Here is a 20,965-nt window from a genome sequence, read left to right as displayed (position 1 = left end):
TTTGCTGCACGACATGTGGGCAATAAGGTGGAATGCGATTTATGCATCGTGCTAATATCGACAACATTGACGTTGCTCTTTACGTTTCCCTTTCCTTTTTTATTTTGATATAATTAATTGAAGGAAGTCAATCGATTCGTTTACCTCAAATGGAGTAATTAGTGAAATAACTTGCTACGTTCTCGCCTCTTATATACTTATTCATTTTACTAAAACTGGAATTAACTTTTTGCACTCGAAGGTTTTTCTACAATATAGAAGTAGTAACTCGAAATTTGTCTACTATAAAATCGATGACTTTTTTACAGTAACATACAAAAATCATATACAATTTAACACGAAACAAGTGGTGACTGAGAGTCGCTTTTCGAGTGCAAGAAGTTAATTATAGTTCAGTTTTTAATTAATTACTTATTAATAAGTATGTAATACTATTTCGAATTTTGGTATTTTTCTACATTGCATATTTATGTTTTTCGTTAGATATTACTCACGAGGACATTAGTTGAAACGAAAATATTAAGGTTCTTAAAGTGGTAACATAGAGGAACACGAGTTTAAATATTGTTCTTGAGCAATTTAATTAAACCTAGGGTAATTAAAAACTGGATATATTAATTAGATGGAAATCGATTATGAACGTGTTCTTTCACCTCGAAGGCCATTGACACTGTATAAATTAATCGAGGCTTCTTGTTTAAAGTCGTTCACATGACCTCCAGCTCGTACATGGGAATTTATTTTGCAATTCTTTCGGATCTCTTCAAGTGTATTGATTTGTTCCACGAATACAATGAGCCACATGAAAGAAAAAAAAATATTAAATTACCTTCTAATAGTTAATCCTTGTACCGCTATTTTATCATCGATTTCGAATATTTATTTCTTCTCAAGAATAAAGCTTTAATTTATCCTGCACTTCCTGTGTGGTTCTTCGAGCAACGAATCAACCTGTAAATAATTTCAGTCCCCAATTAAATCTGCTACACCTAATTAGTCGGGCCATGGATCAATCAGTCTCGTAACAGAAAAGCATTTTATATACTTATAATAAGCAATATTCAACTTGGTATGAAGTAAATATAAATATTTCATAAATTTATTGTAGTCAATTTTTTGTTCTAAATTAGAGTAACATTGATTTAAGAAAACCAACTTGACACCGTTATTTCATTTACAGATGCGACTGTGATCATAAGTGACACCCTTCAAGGCTACGACCCCCAGTTCATGGTTGGCTGTTACTTTCCCGCGGAATTTCAGGGTGAGTTCGTGACACAGGTGAGCGGAAAGGAAGCCAGCGATACGAGCAACGAGCCCATTCAATATTCCACCATCAACATCACGTTCAACGCAATCCCCGTGTGGGGTTATTGCCACAAAAGGGTCGGCGATAACGTGTTACTAATGGACAGGTGGGTCGACTTTGAAATCACTGAGTAATTTATTCGACCGGCCACGAGTCGCCACAATTTGCCCTTGTTTCACGATAACGTTTTATCCGTTTCCGGTACCGCTTGACCCTAACACAAGAATGGAGTATATCAGGTCATTCCATAAGTACAATGTTGCCTGTTGTTCTGCAGTTTGAATTTCTGAAACAAAATCGAATGGTAAGAGAAATTTACGATCAACAATGAGGAAGATTACAATAACATTAATACAAGGAACATTGATATATCATTGAAAATTATTAACTTCCTCATTTTATTCAGATCACTGCACAGTGCTAGGAAGAAGGAAAAATGCCATACAGTAGCAAACCTGGAGAAAGTAAAATGAATATTTTGCGTCAAACTGAGAAAAGTAAAACATAGTCTTAATACATTATTCGTTGATAAATATGATAGGTACAATTTTTTCGAGATTCAGAGTTACATATGTTAAACACGCTTATGGAATGTCATGATAATAATTGATACTTATATTATTAGTAGTTGCAATTTTATATCGGCATACGTGGAATAGATTATACTAGAAATAATTTAAGTTGAAGTAGTGTAATAAATATCCTTTAATGTTAACTTGTTTGTTAACGTACGTGACCTGAGATCTTTGATTTATAATGAAGGTAATGCGAATTTTCAAGAATATATTTAGTCCGCAAATGAACATAATTCTATGAAAGTCAAGTTGTAACCAAATCCGTAACTTAGTGAGTTACGGATTGCACGCTTACTTAATGCATCCTTAGGGATGTCCCGACATCTGCAGTGTGTCTGTGATAGAAATAGATCAGACTCCAGACGGTGTTGTTTGCATTTTCTTCTTTTGAGACTAACGATGTCCAATTGTATCTGAAATACGTTTATAATTAATAATTATTAATTATAAATGTAACTTTATTAGTAAAATTATTGAATCTAGGAAAGACGAGTTAATATGTATGTCATCATTACCAATATTTTAAATTTATTAATTTTTAGTAATTTTTAATTACTAAGAATCTTTTAACTTCAATCATCCTTTATATTTATGTTATGTACACGTTATATTATTTATTACATTTTTTATTTGCAAAAACTAAGATTGTTTTAAGTAAAATTAATTTGCTATTTATTATTTTTTAATTTCTTGTCAAAAGTAACTTTATATTAAAAGATATTTTTGACTTATTAACAAATTGATAATGCAGAGGTTTTACTAACATTATTGTTCTTTTTTGCGGACATTTCATCAATGAATTAAATTGGAAATCGATTTACATTTATTTCAGGTACGGTGATGGCGACTGCATCCGATGCTTCCGGTTGTTAAGGAGATCACGCAATGTTATAGAAGTGTTCTCAGAAGATCTAAATAGATGTTATACCTCGGAGGTCACTGCCTTGGCATCCTGTGATAAATTAAATTCCACGTCAATTTTGTATCGTAAGTGAAATCATTTCTTTTATTTAAATTTCAAAGTATGCTAAAAATATTTTATGTTTTAATTATATAATTGTTTGGTTATTTGCATAGGTACCAAAGAAATTGGAAATATTCCCGTTAGAAATGAATATTGTCCAATAACTGGCCAATATCATTTCAAGTACAATCTCAATAATGGATCTGATAAAGCTATAGAATGTAATAGCTTCTCATCTTCCTTCAACAATTGCCCTGATGGCTCAGTCTTAAGATTGCATTTCAATCGTTGCACCTTTGAGTCTCATAGTAATTTTATTACTAATTTTCTTGTTATTACCATTTTTAATGCATTCAAGAGAAAATTTATTTATTTTTAATGTTTCAGCAAACCTTACATTTAATTGTTTAGGCAATTGGCCTGGTCCAAATGGTTCTACTTATTTTGCTCTGATGGACAATAGTGCAGTATGTGAAGGTAGACCACAGTATAGATGTGGAGTAAGTTGAAAATAATATTTTATCAGTTTTCCACTGTATACCTTTAATTAATGAATTTCATTTTCAGTTGTTTTATGTTGACAATAAAAAAGGAAAAACGTATATGGCACTCAGTAGTGACTCCAGTTGTACCCAAAATTTAGATAATTCCACTAGTGGATATGAGACACTAGTACTCAGTAAGATTCCAAACCAAAAGAAGATGCCAAATTATGTGAAAACTCATGTAGCAACGTTAGTTCCTTTATCTTATTGTATTTAATCATTAAATATTTTTAATGATCTTATCATCATATAATTGCCTGTTATATTTAATTGATAAAATAAAAAGTACCATTGATTTAGATTTCCAAAATGGGCACAAGGTCTATGGGAGGAATCTCTTATTGTCAATGGCACTATGACTTTCACTGATTTAAATGGGTATAATAGTTATACGTTCATTACTGTTGATTCAAATGAAGAAACTGGCCGCTACATCGTTTATTACAAAGATCAATGGTAGGATTAATTAAAAAGGTATTAGAATGACTTTTCATATTCGTATCTCTAAACAAAAAATATTTTTAGTGAACAAGTAGCTTATGTATGTTTAATGATGAGACAACGAAGTGAAAATGTACTAGAATTCACAATAGGTATTTACATTTTTTGATAATTATATAAAACATTCATAAATTACTTAAATTATTCGATTCACGGAATAATTCCTTTTTTCGTATAGGAATGGTGCTAAGTCCAGTTTATCAAACTTATTTGTGTGATGATCCTAATTTAGATAAACCTGTTTGGATGACACAAGCTCGTAAGTTCATTTAAAAAGAACAATATATAAACTGTATATTACAATAAAAATACTAAATAAAATACGTTTGAATTTAGGTGTTGAGCGTGCGGTAGAATCGCCATGCCCGATTACTGGCCAATATATGGGTATGATAACTGATTTATCAGGAATGTGTGCTGAATTAAGTAGCAATTGCAACACTCGCGAAATAATGTATTTTAAAGTTACTGACTGTGAATCTGGAGAACTCTACGAAGGTATTTTCAAAATTTAAATAATTTAAATTTACTAAAATAATTATTTTAAACTTAACGAAAATGTATACTTTAGAACGAGCGTACTTGTGCCTAGGACAGTGGGAAGAAAAAGGTGTTATGTACACATATACTATGCGAAACGACACCAGTACCAATGAATGTTTCGTTGGTTTAATTGTAAATGATGAAGAAATATATATCAAAGAAGCGGGTGGTCATTGCATTAGAAATATTGATCCCAAAAAAGAAGGAATGCGTCTATATAAGAAGGGTAAGCTTCTGAACTGCTAATCAATATTTTATGTCAAAAATACATATCTAATAATTTAATATAATTAAATAGGTCAGTGTTATGGAAATTCTCCAAGTCCTGCACCAACCCCAATGAAACCAATTCCTCATAATCCAATAATGAGAATTGCTACAACTCCGCGATCAAGGATATCAGGTAGAAACGATGCTACTTTTATTTGTTGATTAATTATATTATATATTATAAATTTTATAATACCATTGATTTTTTCGTTACAATAGCAGGTACCACCAGCATATCAGGAAACAATATACCATCAATAGCTTCACATAAAGTTACGGCATCTTATGGTTTCGTAATATTTATAGTAGTAATTATGTTTTCTAAAAACATTTACATGTACATTTAGGTACTAACACTGCCATGATTAACAAACAATGAACTAATGAATGAATGTTACTACAGAACATAAAACGAGAAAATATTATTGACTTAAAACCGAGTCGTAAAAATTTCTTTGATTCTATCGAGGTAATATTAAATAATTGAAAAAGTAAATATTGTATATGAAATATATTTAAAGAACGACTTTATTACTAAATGACTGCATCAGGGAAACAAAAGTATTTTGGTACTTTTAATTCTATATAACAAGTAACTAAACATTATTATTGATAATACGAATATAGTCGTATTTCCGTCAAGAAACATCATTATAATTTATTTTGCATTTAAAAAATGCTTTTAATCAATATTGCTGTAGATACATAGATCTTCCTTATATATCAAATTTCCACCAAACACTGCCTTGTAAGATACAAGTAATACTAAACTGAAAACTGTATGTTGCTAGCAGAATCCAAAGAAATTCACGTTCGATATCCTTTGATTTTAACATATTTTTCATAATTGTTCACTTATATTAAATGGATCAAGTAGACGCAATTACTACTATTGATTGTTCAATGAGACTGACTAAATTAATAACACTGTACAAAACAGGCCACCAATAGTGAAATATATATTTTTCTTAAATTTGTACTTAAAGAAAAGAAAATAACTGTATTTTTCCTGATTAAAATACGTTTAATAATTTATTTCGATGAAAATTATGAATTTAAAGCAATATATAAGATAATCAACTTTAGAGTAATTTTTCTTTGTAATTACTTCTGAAAAAATAACTTAAAATAAGCAATAATAATATTTTACAATTTTTATGCAATGATTAAATTAAATTTAATATTAATTTTATAACTAGCAGAAACAAGTGAGATACTTGTACCTAAAATAGGATTTTTATGAGCAAATATCGTGTGAAGTGATTTACATTTTTATAAAGTGCTTTTATAACTCGTTTTTATATTTATATTGTAAATGTATATACATATGTATTTATAAACTTATACCTTATCTATTAATTTATAGAATCAATGGTATAGTAATACTTGCAATGTAGATAATACTTTTTCAGTCATACTGTGTATAAACTTAAACAATAAGTCCATCAAATGCCAAACTTTGTTTTTGTCAATTCTTTAATTTTAACAATTCAGCTCAAAAAAAATCATAAGTTTATAAGATTTAGTATTTTGACATCTGAATGGCCTGTACATTAAAAAATTGAATTATATTAAAATTTCGTAAATGAATCTATAGTTTAAGTGTTTTAATATTTATTTATTAACATTATAATAATTAATATTTTATATATCACTAACTGAGCGAAGTTTAATATGTTGTATATTAATACAAGATACTAAAAAATGCTACCTTTTTATACAAAACAATTATATAAATAACTATCTGAATGCAAATATAAAAATATGTGATTTTATGTATGTTTAATTTATACTACCATCTTAGAATATTATGAGTGCTGAAGGCCATCCAAACATCATAATGTTTCTGTTACAATATGCAAAAGTGCAATGAGATTAATTTAATTATATATTTATCGTATAATTGTAATTAAATAGTAGAAATTAGTTTTTATATGTACAAAAGTTTTTAATAATTTAGATACCAGATATTATAAATGTACATATTTTATACCTAATACTTGTATATGAAGAATAACAAAAATAATTTTTCAAGTAGTGTCTGCTTCTTTTTGCAGTATTTTATACAATTAGCCAATAATGTTTAACACATTTATGTAATGTTTAATTTTTATTGTATAAAGGTAAATAAATTTTTCGTTCATATTAACGAGCAATACATAATCTTTTACAAACACCAAAAGTTTGATACATAAGTTTATATACTTATACTACAAAATAAATATGTTTCAAATAACTAAATTTATACAAAATAATAATTTAATAATGTGTAAAGAAATAATAAATATATGTAAATATAGGACAGATAGCGAATTCAAGTATTTACGTATTTACGTTCATGTGTCAGAATACTTTCTTTAAGATTTGTTCCCCATTTATATTTATTGCTACCAGATTTGCCTACTACACGATGACACGGAATCAAATACACAATATAATTTTTCATTACTGCATTTCCAACAGCTCGACTAGCTGTTGGTTTACCTATATTCTGCGCAACTTGTTCGTATGTAACAGTTGAACCATCTGAAATAAGCATCAAAGCTTCCCAAACTTTTATTTGAAACTCTGTACCCTTCATGAGAAGTAAAATGGAATCATCGGTAGACACACGTTCGGAAAAAATTTTATGTACGATGTTATTTAGTTCATCTGTGTCATTTTCGATCAATTCGGAAAGAGGCCAATTGTTTTTTAATTCAGTCAACGCTTCTTCATTACTTTTACCGACAAATCCTAAATGTACAATAGCTTTATCAGTATTAGTGGTGCCAATTAAGCAATTTCCAAAAGGTGTCGAGTGAAAAGCATAAATTATCTTGAATTTTGTATGATTTATTTTATATTCTTGTCGGGTCATACTTCGAAATCGCACCATCGTAACAAATGATTCCAAACTGTAGGTATTACGAAAATAAATAAAAATATTAATAAACAATATTTATAAATATTATCTACTATTCTTACTATTCTTACACTAAATTCCGGTATTAAACACTGTTAAATTTTATTCAAATATTCGTATTAAAATCTTTGAAGTTAACTTTGCGTACTTGTTTGCTTTGAGATATAACACGTAATAAAGAATGATTCGTTGATTCGTACTTGCTATAATACACGATTGCTACGTGAGTCATATAAAGAAGTTAATATGAAAAATTAAGGTTTATACTCAATTCAAAAAACAAAATTTTAATTTTAAGTTTAACTTATGTTATTGAGAATTATAAATATATCTTATGTAATAAATAACTTATATAAGTTATATCGTGTAATAATATAATACAAGAATAATTAAATGGTCACGATAAATATATAGAGCTATGGATTTCTTAAAATCAATAACTATTCCTTTATTCTTTTCAAGTTAAAAAATTTAGTTTATTTTACCTTGAATTTAATATATTAATAAATAATTGAAATTACAGTTTTATTTTTAGTTATAGCATTATTACTTGAGATAAATAATATATTCAAAATAATAGTTTTAATAAAACCACTTCATTATTATTTTCCATCGATAATTATAATCAACTTAATAGTATTTCAAAAATACTTATGAAATAATAATATAAATGTTAAATAGGTTAAGTTTAATAGATTTAACCTAACTTAACCTAAAACATAATAAACACTTTTTATCACATATTTTTTTATCAAATTTTTATATCTTATTTTAGTCAGAACGTTATATTTGGTTTACAAAATGTATTATTTGCAAGGACAATATCATAAAAAATGAAATGAGAATCTACAATACGTATTTTCAAGGAGTGTGAAGATGACGTGAAATTTACAAATGTACAGGAATAACATTAAGAATTAAATGTTCGTATAAACGATTACTTTCTTGCCATACGCTTAATGATATATGATTTGATTTCATGTGAATTTGCATTGGGATTAACATTAAAAAATACTTTGCGCGACTTTGCGTCTGATAACAATGAATTCCACATTGGATATCTCTGCAATTAATAAAAATTGTTGTATAATATATTCTAAATATACCCTTTTCTTTGATCTATTTCCCATTGTTATAACAGTATATAATCTTACCATAAAAATGTTAAAGTTACCACACATTATTAGACTATGTTTTGCTCTCGTAAGAGCAACACAGAGCCTTTGTCTATCTGATAGAAATCCAATCTTTCGACTCCGTACACACGACATAATTATTATATCACATTCTTGTCCTTGAAAACCATCTACTGTATTCACCTCAATCTTCATTTTCTTTTTAATATTCTCTGGTAATGACGAAGTTCTAGAATAATTAAAATCAGTAAATTAAAAATAATAAAATCAGTCAATCATCAAATGATCAAAAGCAACAAATAATTCAGATGGTATTTACAAAATACTCGTGCTAAATGAAAAACTTACTTTTCACTAATTTTTGTTAATATTACAGATTTTTGATTATTATATGGCGTAAGAATACCACACGAAATATACGATTCCCAATTATCCAAATCAGCAAAAGTTAACATACAATAAATAATATTAGCTACAAAGTCCGCTTCTCCATCGTTCGAGTTATCATTATTCTGATTTGTATTTAAATTTAGAATTCGATATGCATAAAAAGGAAACTTCTTTTCCTGTTTAGTTGCATTTTTTAACTTGCCACCATAAAAAAATTTATTTGGCCAAGAAGAAATATCGGGCTGCATTCGATATTGAGTATCTAACATGATTATTGGATTATTTGGTTGTAATTCAAAGGCATTTTGGACCCGTGAAAAAATAGATTGATCCAATCCATATTTCTTTGCTTGTGTACTCAAAATAGTGGCAGGTAATTGATTAGGATCACCAACTAAAATTAATATATTAATTCCTAACATCAATGGTATTAGAGATTCTGCTTCACAACTTTGAGTAGCTTCGTCCACAATACACACAGATATCCTTTTCTTGTTGATACCAAAAATAGATTCCATTTGACTAGTATAACACGATGAAAGGGTGCAGGTGATTATATCTGCATGTTCAAGAATTCTGTTTTCTGTTGTACGTTGTAATCTCATATTTTCTTTGCTTTTTTCATTTATTTCGTTTGATGATCTGCGATTCTTTAGTAATTCATATTTTGTAGCCATTTCTGCCAGTTTCATTCTAATATGCTGTTTATAAACTTCATCTACACTATGAGAGTTAGTCAGTTCACACTGAAGGGCGTTCATCTTAGATTGTAAAAGCAACTTTTCATTTTCTATGCTATCAGATGAAATATTACTTGTATTGCCTGTTTTCCTAATATCTCGTTTTGCCAACTCAGTAACAGAAATATCTTTTACTGTTGGATGCATCATTTCTGATCGTCCAATACGAACCATTTTAAATGGTTTTATCTTTGCCTTCTGTTTTATACCAGCTCGTATGTGCAATAATCTTAAAACAATTTCATCAATGGCAGCATTTGATGGAGCACACACTAACATCTTGAAGGAACTTCCATTATTTGTATACCTATTATTTCCGTATAATATCTGGGTAACTATATTTACAATAACTTTCGATTTCCCGGTACCTGGTGGTCCTTGTATAAAGCACAGTTTGGTATCCTTTTGAACTACGGCTTTGGTTACCTTGCTCACAGCTTCTAGTTGTTTCTGATTTAATTTATCTCCAGTAATCAATGTCTCTAATTCAGAAACAATTGGTAACTGGTACATTTCTAATTTTGGACTTATGATTAAGTTTACTAGTGGTGAATTAGGAAGATACTGTAGTGCTTGAACCATTCGTAAACTAGGACGCAAACAAACAACAGCCCTTAATCTTTGAACTCGGTTTACTGGAATACTTTTATCAAAATGTTTTGTTGTCACAGTATATGTTAATAATGTATAAGGATTTTTTACATAATGTTGTAAATCTTTATTAAAACGAGTTAAAGGCGTTAGTACTGTTGAATACACATTAGTAACATATGCAAACACTTTGTAGAAGGACTGTCCTTTGTTATGATTTTGAGCATACTCAAAAAATACAAGATCTCCATAAACAGGATGAATTTGCCTTCGTATATCTTCTTCCGTAGCTAATATTTCGAGCATCAATGTTGTAAAAAATATATTGTTTGGAACTATGTTTGTTTGAATAGAGTTTTCAACTACTGAACACATGAATGTGGGTCGTTTATACTTATGATCTGTACTCTGAAATTCTTTAGTGATTCCATGCCAAATTTCTAGCAACAAAAGTGGACTTATAATTTTATAATACTCATCATATGATTTATAATGAGTTAACATCACATTAAGTTCTTCAGGCTGTATAACAGGTGCATCTTGATTCAAATATTGCTGTACTTCTAACCACACTGGATTCCAGCATAAAATGCGCCACAAAAAGTGATTACATTTTGCATTAGATTCTACAATATTTCTTGGCTTCTTTACCGCAACTTTTTCTAGAGGTATTGGTGCATCTTTTCCCGTTATTTTTTTTAAGACATTTAATTCATCAATTTCATATTCACGTACAGTTTGAATCACCGCAGAAAAAGACACTCGTTTTTTCGATTTGGGGATTGGTGATTTAATATTTGACTTAAAAGGTACCAAAGATTCTTTCTCGATAGATTTGAGAGACTCTGTGTTTGATTTACTTTTTAATTCACTATCTTTCATTTCAATTACCTTATCCACTTTTTTTTCTAATGAAAGGTCTTTTAACGCCGCTTCGGCTTCCGCAGTGTTTGCTTTTATCTTGGTAGTACTAGATATTTTAGGGATCTTACCTAAACTTGAAATATCATTAAGGGTTAATTTATGCTGCAAATGCATTGTTATTTCTTTAGAAATGTTTTTATGTTTTGAAGAATTAGTTATCTTGAAGTTTGGAGAAGTATCATTTGCCGATGCAGATCGACTAGACGTAGTCTTAGATTTCTCTGTTACATTTTCCGATTTAGTTGCAGAGATGGTCTCCTCGACGAGAAAATCATTTCGAGTCTTTGCTGTTATTTTTGCTTTTGGTTTAGAAACAATACGTTTCTTTTCATGGTTATCGTCTAAAGACGTTTGTTTTTCGTCCATTGCAAGTTTCTTTAATTTCATTTTTCTACTGTCTGACAATGCTTTTTTTTCTTCCTTAGAAAGATTACCTGATCTTTTTTTCCTAGGAGGAAGACAATCAGCCCATTTATGAATTACTTTACGATTTTTTTGTTCTTTCGCGTGTAAATATCGTTCTACCTTTAATTTTTGTTGTTGTTCTTTCTTTTCTTTTGTACTTAATTTCTTTTTATGTGATTTCCCAGACTTTTCAGTTTTTTCAGAAATTTGTTGAATTTTACTAGAACTATTGCTTCGTCTTCTGGTAGGCAAGTGTGGTGGTTCAATTTGAGGTACTTTCTTTTCAAGTAATTTTTTTTTCTTTGTAGATGTAGTTTCTGCTTTATTGTCACTCAAAGTATTGATATCATTTTCTGTCTCTTTATGCATTGGAAGCAAACTCTGATTTTTTGGTAATACAGAATGTTTCTTAGTACTGCTTATATCATTAGAAGTTTCTACTAATTTTGCAGTGTGATCTTCAAAATCAACTTCCATTCTCTCTGGAGAACCTTCAGATGAAAATATTTTGTTTAAATTTTTCACACCTTGCAACAATGTATTTTGCTCTCTATTTGTAGATTTTTCTGCTTCTTTTTCGTCATCTATATTAATTTTTATATCATTATTTAATTCAAATTTATTTGGAATTGTTTTTTCAATATCGACAGTTTCTGTATAAATGTTTTCCTTTTTTATATCATTCTTCCTGTCTACATCTATTTCATCATTTTCATTCAATATTTGACTTCGAGATAACCTGTGCAACCAATTATTATCTTCATCTTCACTATCTGTTAATGAAATAACTAAATCCGCATCATCGACTATACCAAATCCTTCATTTTCCGCTTCTATAGGTTCTTCTTTAATTTCATCTTTTATAGATGTATTCATACCATATCCAACATCAAACAATTGAGAGCATGGAAAAATATCATCTTCACTATCGCTTAAATTTACTACATCATCTTCTGAAAATTTTGTTTTTGGTTCTTCCTGTATTTTCTTTAACTTTATCGGAGACACAAATGGAACTAAATTTGTATTTGAGGAATTTAAAATAGCTTTTTCATCAGTATCAGTTAATTGCAATTCATCTTCCATTTTTATCATACCATATTCATTATGTACAAAATTTAAAGGCAATAGCGATAAATTTTCACTGTTATTTTCAACAATAAATTCATTTGCTTTATTAACTGAATTTGGCTTTTTAATTTCATTTATAGTATTATTTATTGTATTATTGCCTTTTGTATTTTCTTTTGAATTGTTTTTTAAATCAAAATTTATCTCTGCATTATTATTCTTTACTATATTCTTAGATTCAAAATTATAAAAATTGCTTATGCTACTCTCTATACCTTTAGTATGCAATAAATCATTTTCAGTATGATTTTGAATCTCTTGAGATTCCTTCTTACTTTTATGAGTAACTGAAATTTCTTTTTTGTTAGCTTTTCTTTGTACAGAATTTGATATAGGTGATACCATATATTCACAATTTATTAATTCATCAGGTTCCACTTTATTGACCATTGATGTGTCAATTTTTGTATTATTTATATTGCTACTTGATTCGTACATATTAATGTCTATATGATCCTTTACATTTAATTTATTATTTAATTCAATTTTCTTTGTAAAGTTACAATTTTTGTCATTTTCACCTGGTAAACTACTATTCAGTGAAACATGAATTATTTCAATATCATTTTCATCTGTTGTTTTACATTTCTCTAAAATTTAAATAACCATTTGCATTATAAAAATAAATTTATTATTTCTTTTATGTAAAAGAGAACAACATACTACCTTTTAAAGAATTTTTTTCAAGGATGCAACTTTCACCTTCTAACTTAGGAATTTTGCTTGGTAAAATTTTTATATCTTGATTTTTTTCTTCTCTTTTACGTTTAATTATGTTATCAGATTTATCACTACATGTGTTTTCAAAATTTAATACAGTTTCTGAAAATGTATCAATACTCTGATTTTCTCCTCCAATTTGTGGCTGCTGAAGTCATATAAGATTTTTATTTAATACATATTTTGAGAAAATTATCAAGATAATAAATTAAATCTTACAGCAATTGCATGCAATTTATATGCATACATAATATTGTCTGTAATATCAACATTTGGACAACCAATGCCAATAACATCATTTGGATACAATTTAGTTGTTTGAAAAGGTTCTTGAGGAATTCCATTTATAAATAAACCATTTGCACTCTAAAAATAATTTATCATTATTAAAGGAAAATGTTATAATATTACAATATATTAATTTCAATTTATAAGATATACCTTTAAATCTGTAACATATAATTCATTTTTGCTACGAAAAAAGATACAATGACGCCGAGATACTGTCAAACTATGGCATATTATTTGATTATCTTTGGCTCTGCCACAAGTGTACTGAAAATATATAACATATAAAACAAATATTTCTATCGTTGAACTAGTTTCTTTGACATTTAAAATACTTTATTTAGGAACAGCATTAGCTTAAAATCTTGTAAAAAGAACTGTCAAGACCTTGATTTATAGAAACATGATAAATTAGGAAAAATAATTACAGAAACAAAATTGTTTCACATGTGTCTTCTACTTATGAAAGTCTTATAATAAACATTGTATGCTCACTGTATGTTCTGGTTGATCAAGCACAATTGTATGCGGAACATTAATACGTTCTAATATAAATTGGCAAGTGTCGTTCGCACCCATTTTAAAAAATTGGTTTATTTACAAGTCTCCTGATCCACTAAATAACCTATTATTACATTATTGCATTTAAAACATTTTATAGAAGTTCCTGTTGATAGTCTTAGACATGTAATAATCTTAATAAAAATTAACCGATATATTGCTTTTTAACGTTATTTTTATATAAAAACATTTTCATAAAACAACCACATGCATTGACGTTTACCGCCTTCTCCGATTGAAAATTGCATATATGCCATAACACATAGCCTTACTACAAACAGCGACATCTATGAAAAATACGCATCTTCTAACTACACTAATAAAAAGTTTCTTTGTTTAGCTGCCACAGGGTTATTTACAATAGGGGATTTTTGTAAGTGTTTTAACATTGAAAAATATATAACAAATTGAACAAGATTATGTTATAAGTTATGTTTTATTTTGATGGGATCAATAAAAAGAATAAATAGACCATCAGTTCCTTTATTTTGTAAAATTAGAATTATTTATAGTAGTGTATCTAGTCACTTGGATGCCACAGTGGCGTTAGATAATAGTAATAATTTAAATCATTTTTCTAACTTGTAATTTAATGTGATAAAAAAATGTTGCATTTGCATTATTAGTAATATACATTACATTCTGTCAAAAAATCAAAAAATAAGGCATAATGTCAGAAACGATTCATCTTTACGACTTATCAGTACATTCTTTTTATTTGAATAGGATATTAACAAACACAAGTTCCTTTTCCCAATTTTAATAGAAAAATAATTGTGTCTATTTGTGTTTGTATTTTAAAAGAAATGTTTATAGAATGTTGCAGTTTCTCTATCATTATAAAAGCGGTAGCATCGGTTAGTTACCGACATTTTCTCTCAATAGTAGCATCTAATTGTAAGTATTTCTCGTACCTATTTTAATAACGCAAAAGTTATAAAAGCCAAGTTAAGGTGACATGGCGTTTTAATATATTTGAAAAAGATGTAAATATAATAATAAGGGGAGACAAATTCGTCAATTTTTTTAATAATTACAAAAATTGATATGCGCGTAGAAATTTCAGTTATTTTTCTAGAAGTTAAATACTCATATGATATATATGAGGTATTTGATCTCAAGTTAATTCGTTTTTCCATCCACAATCTTATATCATAAGTTACAAAAGTACTTACAAGCATTGGAAATGTAAATGTTGAAATGTTTCAGTACAATTGCATCTCAATAAATTTCGAAAGTATTACTTGCATTAATAAAACTGAATACATACTTTAAATTCAGAGAATTTAGCGATGTATGATAAATAGTAGGTAAGAAATATTGACAAAGGTTTGAGTCATATGTAGTAAAAAAAATATTTTCTGTTTTTACGTTTTTGAGAATTATAGGCCTCTCGTCGTTGCGAAAGAAGGACGACCAGTTTTCAGGACACGATGCTCAGTAAGCACTTTCAGTTTCAGTTTCACTGATGAGAAAAGGTTTAGTGAGCCAGAAAAAGAGAGACAGAAGAAGAGGGTGGAGACCCGTATGGAAGAAAAGAAACAATACAACCATAATATTTGGATCGTTGTTGAATGTTCTGCAGGACATTGATTTATATTGCGTACTAATCAGATTTAAATTTTTATTATAAATCCATATGTGCTTAATATTGGCAGATAGTAATTAACCTTAAAATGAAATGCAATAGTAGCATCTTCATAGACAATTATTTTTTTATGTATATATTAAAAAGACAAAGGTTAAAAAAAGGTTTGAAGAACCGTGTGTAAGGAGTATGATGTACCAAAGTTAACACTGATTTATAGTTGCATTTCTCTGATACATCGTAAATGATGTTCCGTTCAATTTCAGTTTCGTTTCATTCACTCGTCTTTCCCTTTTCTTTTTAATACTTACCATGTCAGTCACTTAATTTAAGATAAAAATAATTTGGCTATAAATAAGAATGATTTATTATTTTTACTTCAATTCCTAATTTACGTATCATTTTCAAATGAAAAATATTTTTACTTGCTTAATTTTTATACGTAAATTGAGTAATTTTAAATTTATTATACATTATGAAATTATGATTAAATTCCATTATATCGAAACTAACTCGGTATTAATCATGCCTGTGTTATTTAAATCTAAGATTCAGTCACGATATTCTTGTGTTAAAACTATAATAAAGTTTAATTTAGATCAAATTAAATCAATTTAAATTTTGAAATTTCATGATAAATTCTTAGTTAAGAGTAGAACTAAGTAATATAAAATCGGACTAAATCTTGATTAAATTTTTCTAACTCAGTTATAAGCACTAGATGTGATACCATTTTAAAAGTAAAGAGAATATAGCGGTAACCTGATTCCATTTATTCGTATCATTTCTTCAAGAGTTTTATCTCGATGCGATGTATATCGCGCTTAAAGTAAGTATATGATACTTCTTTTGCTGTAAACACGACTTTACCTGTAAAAAGTACACTTACTCGAGCAATTACCAGGCATAAAAGAGAGATTTATGTGTTTTTCAAAAAGTATATAATAAACGGATAAAAAACGAGATGAGATATGAACATATTACCTGTTTAGGGTATTCGCCTACTTATGTAACATTTTCATCTTGATCAAAAGCATGAGTAAAATTCGATTGTCACTCTTTCAATTCAGGCACGACCTTGATACAGATATATATTAAGCAAGGCTTGAATAACCATTTGAAAACTGAACTTGAAGACCAGGATCTCTGTTAAAGCAAAGTACGAGCGTTATTTGTTAATTCTCCAAATACTTAAATTTTTAAATCGACAACTCATGAAATAAATGGTTTTCTATATTTGCAACACAATTATTGATATCTGGTTATAAAAAAAAGGTATAATTATGAAGCTAATTACGAAACTTGTGATCGTTATGTTATTTCTGAACCGACCTGTATTACTGTTAAATTACAAAATTAAAATACAATCGCTGTTATGATTGTAACGTGTAATACATATTTTTTTATTTATTTTAACGTTTTAACAAATAATTGAATTTGTACGCGCACGATAATCCTGTAGCATTTTTAAATCCTAATACTACAAGAAATACAATTATAATTGTATCAAACAAAAATGAGAGTTTCAGATTACTAAGAAAATAATAACGAAATAGAAATAAAAGAATTACTGATAAAAGTCGGTGAGTAGATGTCATTTGTTGGAAACTCGATCTTCCTAAATTTTATTTTGGTTTTAATAGTTCTATTTTTCGTTCTAGAACTGTCCCATAAGGAAGCCTAAGTGTGACGTAAGCTGCTCTAAAATTTTCAATAAAAAATAAGCATGTCGTTGAAAAGCATAACAGGAGATCACCTTGATACCTTTCCCCTGAAAAAATGAGCATGGCGAACAGTCGTAACAGAGTTGGCAATACTCTAGAAGTTACTTAAATAAAAAAATAACGTCTATTATTTTTAATACTAAGTATCTTCTATTTGAAAGGTATCTTCGTACCTTTTACCTTCTAATCTTTAGAATTACGAAGTTATAGTACTGTTTAGTTATTGACTCTCTGTTTTCTCCCATTGGATAAACGTGGAATAATAAGATTTCGTACAGTCAATTCAGGAAATGTTCTTTTCTTTTCTTTCAGCAAGAAATCGCGTAATTTAGCGTTAGCATTTCGTGAGTGATGAATTTTACACGGGCCTACGTGTACATGAGATGAATAGGAATTCGATTCCAAAGGCGCATCGACCCAATTGAATTTACTGTTTTCACTTTCAGACGCCTATAATCCTTTGACATTCAAAACTGCTCCATTCCATTCATCAATCTTCGATTACTATACATAGCGAGTAAATCAGTGTCAAATTATTTTTTCAACGAATCCTTGTAATCGAAGCGGCTAATATATACATGAAACAAAAGTAAAATATATGATTAAAGAGAAAACTTTTTATCTCTATTAGTTCAACGTTATTCAATACAATTATGTAATTACTAAGATGAACTATCCCTCGAGAATGATTAAATAAAAAAAACTGTTACTACGAATAAATAAAGCATGTATTATGCATTACCCTGATACTGGTTATGTTATTTATTAATATGTTACTTCGATATTGTGTTTAATTCCATTTCAATAAATACACCAATGTTACTTGCTAATCTTAACAAGATCCAAATGGTCATAATCAAAAATCAATAATAAATGATATGAAATTTAAAAATAACTAAATTGATTATGGTACTCACATCATTTCATTGCTATGTTATTAAGTTATTTTTAGCAACTCCTATTATATATGCGATTTTTGTAGTATTTCTTAAATGATTTCTTTTTGACATCGACTTTTTGTAGTGGAGACGATGATTGGGAGCCCCTAATAACTAATCTAAGATTGCGAAATAGTGAAATTAGCGTGTCATAGAGACAGGGAGATGCATAACTATCAATTCCTACGAGGGAGCAAGTTTCTCGAAGATTGAACACGTGGAGGAGTAAAGTAGATCGACCCAGTTTTGGTCAACTTTTGAGCCTTTGTTCATATGGGAGGGGTACCGGAACGATGGTTCTGTGAGAAGGGGTCCCCTTTACTACCACGTGGCCATATAAGCAACGTCTGCTGCCACTGACAGGACAGAGTCTTACACCCCTTCGTCGGTTCGCACAACGTTTCATTTTTCGGCGACCAAGGTAACGTTGTCTAAGACTATGAGTTGGTCATAAAACTTCTTAATTTTATGCTTCTGATATTTACGGTATACGTTCCAATTGTTATTTGATATCGTCTTTACTTCCATAGTCTTTATCTGAACTTAAAAACTCCCAGATATATATAATAATGTGACATATGTTGAGGAAGTTATGTTACATCAATAGTTCGTAATGAAGACTGTTTTTTCTGAAATATCAATCCACAAGGTAGTGCTGACAGGAAACTTTTTAAAAAAGTACCAGTAAAAATTTAGAAATTGATATCTTTAGATGTTGAAATTAAATTGTCTACATTCCTTGTTTAAAATAAAAATATTTTTTACATATTTCCACATTCATCTCTTAAAGATTTTATAATTGCATTGTAGCAGTTGCCGAGTGTAGAATTAGAAAAAAATATTGAGCTCGTTGTTGTACAAAATTTTATATTGTATTTATCGTATTATGGCAGCATGCAGTTTGGAATTCTCTTCGTCACAGTGGCAGTTGCACTGCTGCAGAGTGGCTATGGTGTTTATGTATCCATCAGGATGCCGTACTTGAATCCAGCAGGAGTAACTTATATAAACAATATTGAACCGCAAGCACAGCTTGCCTACAGCGTTCCCGGAAAAATTGAGGCTCAGCACATCGGATATGCTGCCGCCCAAGTACCAGCATTGGCTGCTGTACCTTACGTTAAACACGTGCCAACTGTGTCTCATGTGCCAGTCACAAAAATTGAAGCTCAACCTGCTCTTCTAGAAAAACAATTAGACGTAGTAAAACCAGCCGTTTCCACTCGTAAATACGAAGTGAGTAATTTTCTAATTCAACAAGTTGTTTTTTTCAAAGGTTCTTCTTCGTTCTCCCTCGCTCCTGTACTTTCTTTGTCATTTTTTCTTTTTAATTTATATTTCACTTAGAACCTTTTATCAGTTTCTCCCATATTTTGTTTCGTTTTAAGATATTAAATAAGTAACGCTCTTGATTAGGTACGTCGTCCCGCAATCCAGAAACAATTCTTCGACATTGAAGAACGCGTCGTTGTTCGTCCAGCTGGATCAGCTGTAGTTGAACTTGATCAACCAACATCTAAGACACAAAAAGGACCAGCTCTAATTCAACCTCTATTCCAACAGTTTGAAGCAGCTCCAACTCTTCCATCTCAAATAGCATCTGCCTCTCCATCTGCCAACAATGATGAAACCGTTGTTGTAGAAAACCCTGAATTGCGTAACCTTGGAATTCAAAATCAATTTTCAAATCAAAACCAATTTCAAAATCAAAATCAGGTACGATTTAATCGCTATTCTTTTTATTTACAGAAACTTATTGATTGTTTCTGCTGTAGGTCGGCGCAACCCCGTCGTTTCCTCCGCAAGGAAGGACTAGTTTGAACAGTGCACCGTCGACTGAACCTTTTGTTGCCCATGATCCTTCACCAAGTGTTGTCGTCAGCCCAAAATCCTCCCCTGAAGAAGATAAACAAAACCAAAATAGATTGATTGAATTACTGACTGCTCGTGGCAACGTTGCTGAGGTAATTTAACAAATACTACTAAGAAATAAAAATATTATGATGTTTACTCTCTTCATTTATAAATTGCTTGCAAACTACAAAAGGATTCTGAAAAGAATTTTAAAAAAATCTTTATATTTTTGTAGGTCGGATTCGGTCGCAATGGTGTCTCCCAATCCGTAGTTAGAGATGCTGCTCAAGTTCGAGGTCGAGTAATCTCTGCCACTCCAGCACCAGACTATGCAGAACCAGCTGACGAGCGCGTTTCTACACG

At 29.4% G+C, this 20,965-nt stretch overlaps 4 protein-coding genes across 4 annotated transcripts in view; 2 read left to right on the top strand and 2 right to left on the bottom strand.

The window, feature by feature from the left end:
- Nucleotides 1-5,062, top strand: part of LOC108552923 (uncharacterized) — a 29,400-nt gene extending 24,338 nt beyond the window's left edge. The window contains exons 2-13 of the mRNA XM_017907617.1: nucleotides 1,181-1,415; nucleotides 2,717-2,871; nucleotides 2,962-3,156; nucleotides 3,236-3,348; nucleotides 3,416-3,582; nucleotides 3,694-3,849; nucleotides 3,919-3,986; nucleotides 4,073-4,153; nucleotides 4,231-4,392; nucleotides 4,466-4,663; nucleotides 4,736-4,840; nucleotides 4,927-5,062. Of these exons, the coding sequence (XP_017763106.1) occupies nucleotides 1,181-1,415; nucleotides 2,717-2,871; nucleotides 2,962-3,156; nucleotides 3,236-3,348; nucleotides 3,416-3,582; nucleotides 3,694-3,849; nucleotides 3,919-3,986; nucleotides 4,073-4,153; nucleotides 4,231-4,392; nucleotides 4,466-4,663; nucleotides 4,736-4,840; nucleotides 4,927-5,054 (1,763 nt within the window). The 3' untranslated portion in view covers nucleotides 5,055-5,062. The remainder of the gene's footprint in view (nucleotides 1-1,180; nucleotides 1,416-2,716; nucleotides 2,872-2,961; nucleotides 3,157-3,235; nucleotides 3,349-3,415; nucleotides 3,583-3,693; nucleotides 3,850-3,918; nucleotides 3,987-4,072; nucleotides 4,154-4,230; nucleotides 4,393-4,465; nucleotides 4,664-4,735; nucleotides 4,841-4,926) is intronic.
- Nucleotides 5,063-7,021: 1,959 nt separating this feature from the next.
- On the bottom strand, nucleotides 7,022-7,773 carry agt (O-6-alkylguanine-DNA alkyltransferase). Its single transcript, XM_017907618.1, has 2 exons — nucleotides 7,684-7,773; nucleotides 7,022-7,604 (listed from the first exon to the last, which is right to left on the bottom strand). Exon 2 carries the CDS (start codon nucleotides 7,583-7,585, stop codon nucleotides 7,022-7,024), a length of 564 nt encoding a protein of 187 aa, XP_017763107.1. The 5' UTR covers nucleotides 7,586-7,604; nucleotides 7,684-7,773.
- Nucleotides 7,774-8,549: 776 nt separating this feature from the next.
- Setx (probable helicase senataxin) lies at nucleotides 8,550-14,584 on the bottom strand. The gene is made up of 8 exons (XM_017907552.1): nucleotides 14,433-14,584; nucleotides 14,091-14,204; nucleotides 13,869-14,015; nucleotides 13,596-13,797; nucleotides 13,340-13,519; nucleotides 9,097-13,246; nucleotides 8,767-8,977; nucleotides 8,550-8,675 (listed from the first exon to the last, which is right to left on the bottom strand). Exons 1-8 carry the CDS (start codon nucleotides 14,514-14,516, stop codon nucleotides 8,550-8,552), a joined length of 5,214 nt encoding a protein of 1,737 aa, XP_017763041.1. The 5' UTR covers nucleotides 14,517-14,584.
- A 4,985-nt stretch (nucleotides 14,585-19,569) lies between these two features.
- Nucleotides 19,570-20,965, top strand: part of LOC108552870 (uncharacterized) — a 1,964-nt gene continuing 568 nt past the window's right edge. Inside the window, exons 1-4 of the mRNA XM_017907551.1 lie at nucleotides 19,570-19,984; nucleotides 20,165-20,464; nucleotides 20,524-20,712; nucleotides 20,838-20,954. Of these exons, the coding sequence (XP_017763040.1) occupies nucleotides 19,643-19,984; nucleotides 20,165-20,464; nucleotides 20,524-20,712; nucleotides 20,838-20,954 (948 nt within the window). The 5' untranslated portion in view covers nucleotides 19,570-19,642. The remainder of the gene's footprint in view (nucleotides 19,985-20,164; nucleotides 20,465-20,523; nucleotides 20,713-20,837; nucleotides 20,955-20,965) is intronic.

The sequence above is a fragment of the Eufriesea mexicana genome, unplaced genomic scaffold (genome assembly GCF_001483705.2).
Source record: "Eufriesea mexicana isolate 0111107269 unplaced genomic scaffold, ASM148370v2 scaffold8420, whole genome shotgun sequence".
In the NCBI taxonomy this organism is placed as follows: domain Eukaryota; kingdom Metazoa; phylum Arthropoda; class Insecta; order Hymenoptera; family Apidae; genus Eufriesea; species Eufriesea mexicana.
Note: the sequence above shows the minus strand (reverse complement) of the source record. Positions and strands in the feature narration are given on the sequence as shown.